The sequence below is a fragment of the Triticum aestivum genome, chromosome 4A (assembly GCF_018294505.1).
Source record: "Triticum aestivum cultivar Chinese Spring chromosome 4A, IWGSC CS RefSeq v2.1, whole genome shotgun sequence".
NCBI lineage: Eukaryota > Viridiplantae > Streptophyta > Magnoliopsida > Poales > Poaceae > Triticum > Triticum aestivum.
In genome coordinates, this window is record NC_057803.1 from 456,940,534 (window position 1) to 456,953,466 (window position 12,933).

General features: G+C 41.7%; 1 protein-coding gene across 1 annotated transcript; it reads right to left on the bottom strand.

Moving 5' to 3' along the window:
* Positions 1 to 1,099: 1,099 nt before the first annotated feature.
* On the bottom strand, positions 1,100 to 11,954 carry LOC123086338 (clathrin heavy chain 1). The gene is made up of 30 exons (XM_044508091.1): positions 11,693 to 11,954; positions 11,335 to 11,539; positions 10,122 to 10,210; positions 9,928 to 10,006; positions 9,683 to 9,810; positions 9,216 to 9,314; positions 9,024 to 9,132; positions 8,763 to 8,842; positions 8,453 to 8,680; positions 8,300 to 8,365; positions 7,656 to 7,772; positions 7,112 to 7,309; positions 6,879 to 6,995; positions 6,725 to 6,784; positions 6,512 to 6,598; positions 6,353 to 6,436; positions 6,129 to 6,263; positions 5,988 to 6,050; positions 5,812 to 5,916; positions 5,604 to 5,716; positions 5,263 to 5,515; positions 5,037 to 5,173; positions 4,676 to 4,954; positions 3,560 to 4,562; positions 2,940 to 3,425; positions 2,650 to 2,820; positions 2,382 to 2,567; positions 1,989 to 2,111; positions 1,807 to 1,917; positions 1,100 to 1,720 (listed from the first exon to the last, which is right to left on the bottom strand). Exons 1-30 carry the CDS (start codon positions 11,735 to 11,737, stop codon positions 1,529 to 1,531), a joined length of 5,148 nt encoding a protein of 1,715 aa, XP_044364026.1. The 5' UTR covers positions 11,738 to 11,954; the 3' UTR covers positions 1,100 to 1,528.
* Between the last annotated feature and the right edge of the window lie 979 nt (positions 11,955 to 12,933).

Below are 12,933 nucleotides of genomic sequence, written 5' to 3' on the forward strand. Positions count from 1 at the left end.
TCAAATGGTCTGGACATGTTTTGCAATCCAACATGGGTCGGTTTGCCGACTGGTCCGAGCGCGCGAGCAAGGAGACCGTGACGGCCATGGTCGCGGCGAACCCCAACTTTTGTCGCCGAGCAGCAGACTCTACAAGGCCACCAAAGCTTAAGTCGTCGCTCGCAACGTACAGGCGGCGCAACCAGACACGGGGGCGGCGCAACCAGACACGGACGCAGGCAGTTGCGCATCCTACGCGCCGCCAGACGTTGTTTTGCCGTGTCGATGGGACGACGAGCGTATTTGGAATTGATTGTGCAGAATTGTTTCAAACCTGTCGATGTCTCAATGGGTACCGCCGCCAGTTGACATAGTCATGGTCAATATTGAGGAGGTCACCACACCGGAATTAGCTGAAGCACCAGCGCTCCGTCGACATTTTGTGGGTACCATCTTTGCTTCAGATTGTCTTTCCATCATTCAAAGGATTCATTCTCAAATAGCGGATCGCTCAAGCATTGGAACGGTAATCTCCGATATCAAAGTTTTGGCTGGTCTCGTCTAGTCTCTTTAGTCATGTTGATGGTTTGTCACGGATCATACTTAGTGCAGTTGTGTGCTTATTCTAATCACTTTTATCATGTGTAACGATCTTTTTTCTCACCTTCAGAAGAATGAAACTCTGATCGAGGCCCTATTCTTATTATGATGATTTGGATATTGAATTGCCTTTGACTGATTATTATTATGATGATAGGGTGTTTTCTCCGTTCGGTCGGCTTGGCCAGCCCGGAAGTAATACAAAGCGTTATCAGCTTTCGACCCGAGTACAGTAGGAATAGTTAACCAAAGGAAGAACGCTCTTGATACATTCTAAATGTATACTTTCTGTGATCAATAAGCTGACATTCTCTCCCCAAAAAAAGAACTTCCAAGCTCTTCGCGTATCATCTTTGTCCAGTTTAAGCTTACTACGGCTGGTTACAAGTACAGTAAAGACGAGACATCATCGCCACCGTCAAATAATTTTCATCCAACGTCCAAATGGAGCAAAAGATCCAAGTTTGCTCAGGAGAACTGCTGACCACTACCAAAATACAGATACAAATACACCGTGTCGTTCAACAAAAGCATTCTTCCAGGTACAAAACCCAAACCTCTGAACACAAAGTGTAACATATAACATACAGGCAGTGTTTATGTTCACGGGTGGCAACACCAACACGGAGGAGTGTACACCCAAAATGTCTTAGTCTTTTTATCACACAAGCTATACAAATGGTACCAGTCTTCCACCTCTCATTCTTCAGCTGGAACCTAATCTCATCCTCATCCTACCCGATCATAATATATAGCAACCAGTAAATTTACTCTACCTCGGCTAGAAATATTGCTCGCCAAAATTGCCCTGGTACCAAAAGAATATTAACTGAAACAACCAATAGCCCAAATCAATCTACAACTTGAAAGATACCTTTGGGATCCTCATGCTCCCTCTGTAAAAAAAGACTGAAACAATCGACATCATCTATGTTCTTCAAAAGCCAACTCAGTAGTTTCCCATTGGAGGCATCCCATATGCCGGCATCGGACCAGGACCCATCGGAGGCATACCCATCCCACCCATCGGAGGCATACCCATCCCGCCCATAGGAGGCATACCCATGCCGCCCATAGGAGGTGGACCCCCCATACCAGGCGGAGCAGGCAAGGCGAGAGGGAGCAATTGAGCGTACATGTTCTGTATAACAAAACACAACTTGTCATGCTAACTGCTTAAGAACAAATAACAGGACACTGAACAAAAAGAAGAGCGCTTTATATTACCTGCTGAGCAACAACGTCCTTCTCTTCCTGCTCTTTGGCTTTTTCTTCTTTCTGCGATTCAATCCTGTCCTTCACCAGGTCATCTACCTTGCTTGTGTACTCACGGATGAACTGCATACATAGCAAGAATGCTATTATAACAAAACTGAACATTTCCAAACATGCAAACAGACTTAATATACCTGTAATAGGTAGGGGAAAGCAAAGTCCAGCATGTTGTTTGTCCATGCAAGCTCGAGAGCAACATCCGCACGAATCAAGTCGTAACAAATGAAGAGGCAAGAAGCAAAACATTCTTTCTTTCCCTGCAATAGTCAGAGATGCTTACTGATTAGAAATGCAATACTGCACAGACAACACTGGTCTACCAGATTAGTTCTTAATTTGCATGTTTCTTGGATTTATCTACTCTTAGCTAGTTGATATGCACAGGATGCAACACTCAGAATTGGGAATCTTAGAAAGGTGATCACAGCACTAAAACCAGCACGAAAGAAAATATCTGCTGCAATTATCTAAGAAGGCAATAATATTAGCACAGTTTGCGCACTCATAAAATGCTTTTTTTCACTAACCTGCTCGATGAAATAGACAAGTAAATCCTCCGACAGCTCACGGTCACCAGACTGTGAGCATGTTTCCATGCAATCCTTGTACATGTTGTCTTTTTTCGATAGGGCAATAGATTGCTTCCATCTGCCAGCTTTCTTGTAAATGTAAGCAGCAATCCTCCTCATCTCAAGCAATTCATGTTTCTCAAGCTGATCAAGAGTTAAGAAACTGATTATAAAAACAATAACGCCATTAACAAGCATTACATATTCGTCTATTTATTTACTGTACCTTCTGGGCAAGACCTATCTGATCAAAGTTATCATGCATGTCAACCGACTCACGGAGCCTCTCATAGTCCTCCTCCTCAACATAAAGCTCATTCAATGCTTCATTGACAGCAGAGACATTGTTGCTCTGAACAGCAACCATGTATGGTTTCACAAGATGCAACTGACCAGCCTATAAATGGAATAAAAATAGTTCAGACTTCTAGATTAGAACATAAAACAGACACACCAGTAGAGACCCTTCCCATAATCATCCCATATACGACATTAAATATTCATTTTGAGGCAAACCTTGCGCATTATGTCTACAACTCTTGTGTGATCCAAGCGAAGCGCAAGCACATTGAGAAGATCATTGATGAGATCAGGGTGTTCTTGCAAATAGAAGTGCACAGCCTTGTAATATATCTCAACATTTGCAACCTTAACGGCAACATCCTTAAATTGCATATGATCCCATGCATCTGGAGAATGGTTCATAATAGTGGTAGCAGCATTGTCAAATTCATCATATTGGATGTATAGGTACGTAAGCTCTTTCCAGTGTTGTTGTTCATCACAAGCACGGATAAGCTTAGGAATATTCAGCCGGGTGGAGAAAAGCTTGATGTGTTCCATGAGCTTCTCAGGGCGGTATCTAGCATAAAGGACTCCAAGTTCTGTAAAGATGCCCATGTGCGCACGCTCAAGTCCAAGACCACTCTCCATGAGAGAAATAAGTTCATTGAAGCATCCTCTGTTCTGATAGTATTCACTCACTTCTTCCAAGTCATCAACCTAAACAAAACAAGGCATATCAGAAAGAACTATATAAAAGTGCCTCAGGACTCTGAAGATTTTTTTATAGAACTAGAAACATGTGTTGAAGCATAATTTTGTTGCTTCGCAGAAATTTTCTAGCTTATATATACCTGAATGATGATATTGAGACCGCATATTTGCGCTAGACGGAACTCCTCAGCATCAACACAGGCAAAGCAGACCTCCTTCCATGTTTTAGCGCTGTTAGCCTTGCGAGCAGCATCTACAGCTCCTTGGAACTGCTTCAGCTTGACCAAGGTGACAGCCAACTTAGCCCAGTTAGAGATGAAGGCATAGATGATCTTTGCAGCTTCATAAAGTTCTTCATCGTAAAGCCGGTCACCAACATTTTGGAGATTAGCAACATTTGGCATAAGAATAAACTCTTCAATGTCGCTAAGCCTATCAATCTTCGCATATGCAAAGATGAGCTCTCCATCGACTTTGGGCTCCCTTGCCTTTTGCCTTACCATCAGCAAGTACTTGACAAGATCATGGTATACATCAGCTTCCTCAGCAGCACGGATGACATCAAGGAAATGTGTTGCGTCATCTGCACGGATGAATGACTCAATTGCTTCACTGACTAGACCTTCACGCAACTGGGCCTTGGCAACCTGGCTCCAAACAGCATCTTCTTCAACACGGAATGCAAACTCTTCAGCTCTTTCTATGCTTCGGATGTTATCTAACAGAACATCGACGGCCTGAACATTTAAGTTGAACTTCTTAAATATGGCAAAAGCCTCCTCATACAGTTGTGCCTCGACAGCTACTTCTCCGACAGCAGGGCCATCAAAGTTGTCCAGTCTGTTAACATAGTCCATGACCCTGGATGGGTCTGCCTTAATGGCTGTCAAGATGAGCAGGTTCTGAAGATTAAAGTTTCCACTGAATGCAGAATTCTGGAGGACAATCTTTTCAAGAAGTTCAATCAGCTCATGCGGGAGGTCAGCTTCCATGAAAGCCTTAACAGCAGCAGAAACTTGCTCAGGGCTCTTGCTTTCAGGCAGTGCGGTAGAAACAACTTGGTCAATGAACTGCCTTCTGTATTCATTTTCAGGCAGTAGAACTTTATCCCAAAGATCACCATCCATTCTTTCAACCACATACCTGACAACTCAAAACATTGGACTGAACGTGTAAGCAATGACGCAACAGATATAATGATTCAGAAAAATAACATATTTACATGGCATCAAAAGGACAATAAACCATAAACATACCTAGCTTGCAGCTTGAAAAGTGAGTTTTTGTTAGTAACGCTAATAAGTTCATCATCACATTGTCCACGCCTGTAAGCAACAACAGCAAGTGTAGGATCCCGCTTTTCACAGTATTTACCAACCACACGAGAGTCATAAAATGGATTGGTAGTAAGGAAATGCTCTGGGTTGTTGTTGCTATCGATGATAATTTTCCCAAGAGCATTATGGACATGCACATCTTGGCTACCCTCGCTCACTAAGTGCTCCAAGAATTGTGTAAGCAGACGTAAGCGGTTCCTGATTAAAAGATCAAAGAAATGAGACCAGCTAAAAAGGCAGGCATGTGCAAAGTGTACAGAGACAATGATTAGAATGAAACCTCTTCTCGCACTCGTCAACTAGTGGTTCAACGGGAAGGAGAGAGCGGACAGATAGAATCAAACCCTTAATGAAATCTTCAGGGCACTCATCATCAAGTAGCTGCCCCACTACCAATGGAGCATTCCCAGGGTTAACCTACAAACCAGATAAAGGGAAACAGACATTAATATAATGAGTATATCAGAAGAAGTACTAAGATAAACTAAGTTTGAAGAGTTACATACCTTCTGTACATAGCCTTCAATATACCTGAGCATGTTATTTGTGTACAGATAGTGAGTCAGATCTGGAACAAAACCAAAGCGGTCACAAACATTAATCAGTGGGCGGGCATCAGGTAGTTTTGCTTCCATCAGAAAGTTCTTTGTCTTCTCAGCATCATAGAAATTAGACTCTCTGGTTACACGCTCAACTTCTTTGATTTGTCCAGTCCTTGCAGCTGATTCTATGTACTTGAAGTGGATATCTGGATCCTCACTGTTGGATGTAAAGAAATATGATGTTTAAGTGTGCTACATTAAGAAAACAATGGTGGTTGAAAGATATCATCAACTGGGCTAAATACCTGGAGCTCAAATAGGATCCCAAGAAAAAGTACAGGCCCTCATAAGATTTAAATTGCTCAAATAGTTTTATGCAACCATCAACACCTAGCTGCTCAGAGTATTCTTTGGCGGCCTTCAGATTTGTTACAGGATTGGAGATGATTAGAATCGATAAGAAAGAAGAACAAAACCACAAGAACGAAAGGTAAAGGAACACAGAAAGATTACCTGCACAACTATTTGAAGGTTTCCTCTCAGATTGACCAGTAGAAGGTCTTTCATGCACTCTAGTGCCCATTCTTTTGAAAGGGTTCCAAAGAACTCAACGAGTGCCTATGAAAGGAAGTTGTTAAAAGGCCAGGTAATAATAAATAGACAGTCAAACATAACTGAAGAAAACAAACCTGTGGTTCAATGGCGTGGGTATTTACAATGACACGTTTGATATCAGGCAACTCTGCATAGTGCTGTATCACAATACAAGACTTGTTAAACTGCAAGACAATGAGGATAGATCACAACCAAAACCATGCAAAGATACGGACCTGGAGGGCTCGCAAGTACAAACCAGCCTTTTCACACAGTTGAGCAATGCGTGGGCGGTCGTAATGACTGAACATACCGTTAGCAAGGATGGCATCAGCAACATTAGGGTAAGTCACCAAGTTGATCTCCAAAACCTAAAATAAATTCAAACAGAAGCTACTACTGAGTAACAGGGAGGTCTATATTGTAAAGATTCACAATTAAATAAAAACTAAATGCTGACCTTGGTTTGCAGAAAAGCATGTTCTTCCAAGTTTGGTTTCAGAACATCCAGCAGAAAAGCTGTTGCCTCCCGTATCATATTTCTCTGTTAACAAAAGACGCATAAGGCAGGATGTACAACCAAATTTCGTAGTAAAAAGGAAAAAAAATATAAACCTACCTGAAGGAAGAGATCGGTTATGGTATTATAATCTAATGGACAACCACCCTCCATTTGTGACATCATGAGAGCGAAATTTACAGCTCCCTGGTAAAGAATATATAGGATATACACAGTTAGGCAAAGTCATATAAAGAATAAACCCCACAACCAGGTACCAAATGTTTCACCACAACCCAGTTTGTCTTTAAAGGCCTTAAACAATCTTATTACCTGTGGATCTGTACGTAGGATGGTCTGGAGGAGGAAAAGGTAATCGGGAGTGTACCCAACCTGGAAGAGATAATTAGACAGCACAGTCAATGTTCAAGCTGAACTGGCTACTACCTACCAAAAACAAGAATTCAGCAGTACCAACGCAATATACCTGCTTTGAATATATAAGGATCTTGTCAAACTCCCTCCTTTCGGCAAAAGCAGCAACGACTTTAGGTGTTGCCCTAGCCTTTATGTATATTTTCAATGCAAGGTCATTGTCTACCGTCTACACCAAAGTACCGATTGGATTAGTAAACAATCCAGACACAGGCAGCGAATGAAATTTACTGACGCACGATGAGATTTGTGCAATCAACAAACACAGCAGAGCACCCATGTTACCTTAACAAGATCTCCTAGCTCTTCACTGCATTCCAACTTATCTTCTGCCAACCAATTTTCCAGAAGGTTCTTTTTGTTCTGATTGACAACAAGTCGAGATAACTCAAGGGACTCGTAAGCATTGAGCTTCCCTCGAGTTAGCAATGTGCCAAAGTACTGCAACAGTGGAGGCGTTTGCCCAGCTTGAACAGGAACACTCTGCATTTGATGAACACAAATCACATGTCAGACAAGCATAACCTACACTTTCCAGCGAGGAACAGTTAACTATGAAACATTTCTATCATGTGGTAAGCAGAACCCATTGGCTTAAATTAAAGAAAAAAAACAGCCCTAAGCATTTTAGCACAGCAGTCTCTTCGCTGGAAATTTCGTAAGAGCAGGATGATCTCTAGGGTCAGATATCAAGCACACTTTGTAATTCTGACAGTTGGGGCTATGAAGAATGCCTGGCTCATTGAGAAAGTATAAATGTAGGAAATGAGCTGTGAAAAGGCGGTGAATTCACATTAACAGCTCATGGGCAACAAGAACAGGAAGGCACCTGAAATTTTGCAACAGTCTCAGGGGTTCGCAGAAGACCCTGAGGGGATTCTGCAGCGAGCTCCGCCGCTTCCTTGTATTTTGTTTGCGAAAACAGTTCCTGAAATCTTTGCACAACCTGCAATTCAGAATAACAAAAAGTAGTGGTTAGTCCCTCTACACGTCAAATGAGATAGGCAAGTGTAAGAATGAAATATTCCTTGAATTTTAAATCCAATATGAAGAATTAACATTAACATGACTGCAAGCGAAACGGAACATGTGGTGTTTGTGAGCCACTAAAATACTCACAGCACAAGCACATTTAGAAGTTATTAGTACATTCAGAAGTGCTCATTCAGAACTGCATAAACGTTCCACTTACAGAAAATGGTTACTGGAACAAGATATACAAGCAAAAAATGATGTGACATTCAGAAGTGCTTATTAGGCAGGAACATAGGTGCATATTGAGAAAATTGCATAAGCATGTCGGCACGCGCTCTTATGGAACATAATGATACTAGCACATAGTTAAATGATCTAGCAAGGAAATACTGATTCAACTCGTACAAAGACATGCAAAAATAGAAGCATGGGCAACAATCAAGCAAATTATGCAAATGTAAACATCATTCAAAAAAGCATAGTAGTTATGGAGCTTACCAAGTTCTCCGCCCCAGGAAGGTTAGCTCTTTTGGCAAGATTCACAGCTAGCTCAAGGTTATTTAACTGCATGAACCAAAATGTATTAGAAATTTAAAAGGAATATCTAAAGTATGCATCAGCAGAAGAATTTATGAAATGCCAGAATCATACTTGGCCACTGACAAAAGGCACAACAGTCGCATCATTAACTGTGGCATGTAAGACCTGTCCTCTTCTGTTGATGGCATAAAATCCACCGGTTGTAGAAGACTCTGCTGTCAAGAATATAGGATCTGGACTGATTCTATTTCTATAAACTGCTGCGGCAGTTTCCAAGTCATACACAAACAAAAGGCCAAGCTTCGTAATTACATAGACAAGTCCATACTTTTGAGAGATCTGTAATAAAGAAGATAAAACGAGTTAGATATATGTGATATCTAACAGGGTATACTACATGTGGGACCTAAAAGATATACACCTGCATGGCTACAGGAAAATCATCCTGAAAATCTGGTGGGAAGAAGAGATCGGCTTGCTTCTTGGAAAAACCAGGTTTCCCTGCAATAAATGATTTGGAAAGGTAAAAAAAGAGAATGACTAACAGAAAAAAAAATCACTTGGAAAGGGTAGCCTGTAAGGAAAAACATCGGTGGATAGATGACATACTGCCACATTTACAAGACTGGAATGCAGAAATAATGATAATCAAAAATAGAACATGGCGGTTCTTTATGCAAACCTGGCTGAGCCCCCAGTTCAATAACATGTAACTTAGAAGTAATCTGTCCAGCATTAGTTGCCTTCGAGGCAAAACAGATGAGTGTTGATGGATTCTCGTTGCCAGGAACCTGGACAGGAGAAGTAAAGCACCGTTGACAAATACTAGAAGTGAACTAATAATTATAACCTCCACAAACTAATTGATTAATACCTTAAAAGTTGCAAAAGATGCTGCATGGGCTTCAAGTGCCTGGCTACGCTGCTGATCAACAGAGAAAAGTTGCATATTTCCCTTCACCAACTGCGGCCTCTGCTAGGTGAAGTAGAAAGCCCATGAATATAAGAAGCATGCATAACAAAGTACCATTTACTCAGTGCATACATCAGCTGCACCTGTAGCTCAACATAGCAGACTAGATACTTGGAAATTTGTGAAATCGTAATTATACTCCCTCTTTAGTTCTAGATACATCCCTTTTTATCCATTTTGATGACAAGTATTTTCGGACAGAGGGAGTAGCATTTAACACCAAGAATAGTCAAACAACCAGAGGGACAGAACAGACCATAGCAGGAAGGGACACAACAGAATTTTGATCATCATATCACATTCAATTACAGAACAACAGTGCATCAGGTTATGATGATGCTAATTAAGAATGATCTTTGCGAGCATACCTCAGGAGCACCAGGTGCAATTCCAATAAGCACAAGCCACTTCTCTGCCGGGTCACAACGGTAGTTAATGATCTGATTATTGGCCAGATTAGCTGTCCTATCAAACATCTTGGTGGGTTCAGAATCTCCTGCATTCCAACATCAGCAAGCAATAATTATCTTAGTTCCTATACATAACAGTGAAATCATGCAAAGCTAGAAATGGTGCTTCAGCAGAGAACAGCTGTGATTTGTCAGATGAGTACCTTCAATTGACCAGTGATAAACAGATGTCTGTGTTACCAAGCCCAACAACTTGGGGGTGATCCATTTCCAGAACACAACCTGTGATTGTAGACAAGAAGACATGTCAGATAATATGTCAAGTAAGATTGCACATAATCAATTAAATAAAATTACCAAATATACTAGATAACTAGAGAAGACTTCGAAACTTCACCTGCTCAGGCATCTGGTGCGACTTTACTTTTGTTTTAGCTTCAATATTGAAGATCTGCAGGTGATCCTGCGTCGTTCCAGCTATTTGGGCTGCAAAATTTTGCGAAAACTTGTTACTGCTATTTGTAAACTCCGTCATATTCAGATTGAGGTGAACAGATGGTAAAGGCTGACTCTGAAATATGCAGTTCTTATAGATTATTTCCCCATCAAACATATAGCAGCAATACACTATGCTGTCGATGTATAAAGCAGTCATTCCAACTTAACCAACTAAAGTAAGACTGATTATGAGAGAACAGTTTCTTGCCACTATCACTTTGCTTGCATTTGAGATGTCAAGGAAGCATGTTACACAGAAAAACACCATAATCATTTATCACATCAAATGGGTAGATTAGTGTACGGTCCAGAACAAATGACTTCAGTTTTATATTCAAAGCTCCACCCCATCACAACAAGGGGGCATTTCTTTAATAAAAATAGATAGTAAGCAACTACCGTAGAGCCAATTTGTGGAGAAGGCATCAATTCAATGAGAACATCGGCAAAAAAAATACTCACAATTAGATATTAACTCTAATAGGCCCCCATCCTAGGGACCAAACTATGCTCAATCGAAGGGATTCAATGTTTTGGCCATGGTAACATTATCAACATAATAGATACATTCTTCGAATCCTAATCACTTGCAGGCACATGTAAACTAAGATCTCATTAGAGAACTGATAAGCATATATCATTCACTTTTAATCTAAATAAACTTTGGGTGTGTGATCTTTCATTAGAGGATGTGCTGTACTATTATAAAACGCATCTAATCATCGAGATTTATCATTGAATTTCACATAATAGATGACCAACCTATTATTGTGTGCTCTGCATACTAGCAGAATGCAAGTATCAATATCAACATTTAGGCTCACAACTTCCCAAGATCATCCGAACAGTAAATGTGTTACTAAAACACACACAAAATGCAACTGAGACGCAAAACTACCAGATGCCAAGCTAAAACTTGATCTCAGTTAAGCAAATCCGTAGCCCCCCTCCCAAGATATGTGTACTGAGCTGAGATGGAAGCTGAAATCGTCGCCCAACTATTCCAGATCCCAGGACGCGGTGACTGGACTAGGATGGCAGCAGTTGTAGCACGGGCGGTCATGAGAATGAGATCCCGTAGAGCTCGTATAGAGATCTAGTGAGGCACATACCTTTGAGCGCGAGGATCCTGGTGTTGGGGTTCATGAGCGCGGAATCGGCGGTGATAGGCCTGCGGAGGGGCTGGCTGGGCATGGCCATGTCGATGATAACGACGCTGTTCTGCGGCGAGGTCTCCCTGACGCAGATGTACCTGTCCGACTCCATGGTGACATGGGTGAAGGTGACGAACTGTGGCGCGATCCCCAGGCTCGTCAGCTGCAACCAGCAACAAAGCCACCGCCATGGCGGCCATACCAATCAGTAAGTCGCAAGGCCTAGCTAGTCCCTCCTCAGAGATCTGATCTGACTTCCGAGAGAGAGAGAGAGAGAAGAATGATGGACGGGTATATGCGATGGTGCTGTAGTTACCGTGAGCGCCTCACGCATGGCGATGGGGGCGTTGGCCGCCGCCATGGCGGCAGGCGGCGGTGGCGAGAGCTCCCTGGAGCGAGACGGCGGGGGAGGGCTGGTGGTGTGTGCCCGTGGTGTTGGAGAGATCGGATCTGAAGAGGGAGGGAAGGAGGGGGTTGGAACCAACGGGGGAGAGACGATGCAGTGTTTGGGAATTTTAATTAGTCGTGGAGGTGGAGGGTGTGCGTTGGAGGTGTTTCCCCGATTAGTCCTCCGCCATCTCTCGAATAACTGCGAACGCCATTTAAGTCACAACGCACCTACTGATAGACTTCTTCATGGCGAAGTATCTTTCGGATAATAAAGTTCGTCATGGTGAAGTATCTTTCTTTTCTTTTTTTATTGATCTTTTTAGGGGATTCTTTTTTGATTGATGATGATAAGTTCTCTTTTCTTTTTCATTTATTGCGGAGAAATGATGATAAGTTCTTCACATGGAAGTAACTTTATTTAGTTACCTAATAATGTTGAGAGAGTTCTTCAGCCAACGGTGAATGGTAACAACTTAAGAAATATTTATTGTCAAAAAAAAATTAAAAAATATTAACGATGGATCATAAAGCATTTCACAATATATATAGGACAATTAAAATTGAACACCATCACCAACATTTTAGTCGTTGGGTCATAAGTCGTTCCAAGCCTTTAGATGCCTATGTAATCCGGCATCAGCCTTTAAATTTAGGCCAAAAAACTGAACCACGTTTGTCTATCCCACGCACTCGGTGAATTTGGCCATCAGATCACGTGTAGAAAAAACGATATTGATAATTGGTTGTAATTGCCTAGCTCTTGTTAGTTCAATAAACCTTGAGGTCACTTAAGGGAAATTGTTGCTTGCTACACCCACTTGCACTTGGAGGCCCAACAACTTCCTAGTAGAGAGGAAGCAAGCCTTTTTTACGCCATTGTCGGGGAGTTAAGGTAATACTAGCGAAGAAAGCTATTGTCAACCTCCTAGTAAGGCCAAGCTTTTTTCTGGAGCCATTACCGGGGAGCTGTCATCACAATCACAGGTCCTACACTCCATTACTTTACTTCCTTGTTATCTATTTTGCTTAGTTACCTTTTCTTTATCGTGCTAGATGGAAATTTCTGATCTTCTCAAAGGTACTACATACTTTGGGCCTGTAAATAAAGAATAGGTTAGTTGGCTATGCTCATCAAATGCTAAATATGATTTGAATAAACATGGTGAA

What these genes read in the sequence shown, in the direction of transcription:
- LOC123086338 (XM_044508091.1), bottom strand. Translation starts at nt 11,737, where the DNA reads ATGGCGGCGGCCAACGCCCCCATCGCCATGCGTGAGGCGCTCACG. An exon ending in TAACCGATCTCTTCCTTCAG is followed by an intron (nt 6,437 to 6,511) that starts GTAGGTTTATAT and finishes TTTTGTTAACAG; the next exon opens with AGAAATATGATACGGGAGGC. An exon ending in TTGTAGACATAATGCGCAAG is followed by an intron (nt 2,821 to 2,939) that starts GTTTGCCTCAAA and finishes TTCCATTTATAG; the next exon opens with GCTGGTCAGTTGCATCTTGT.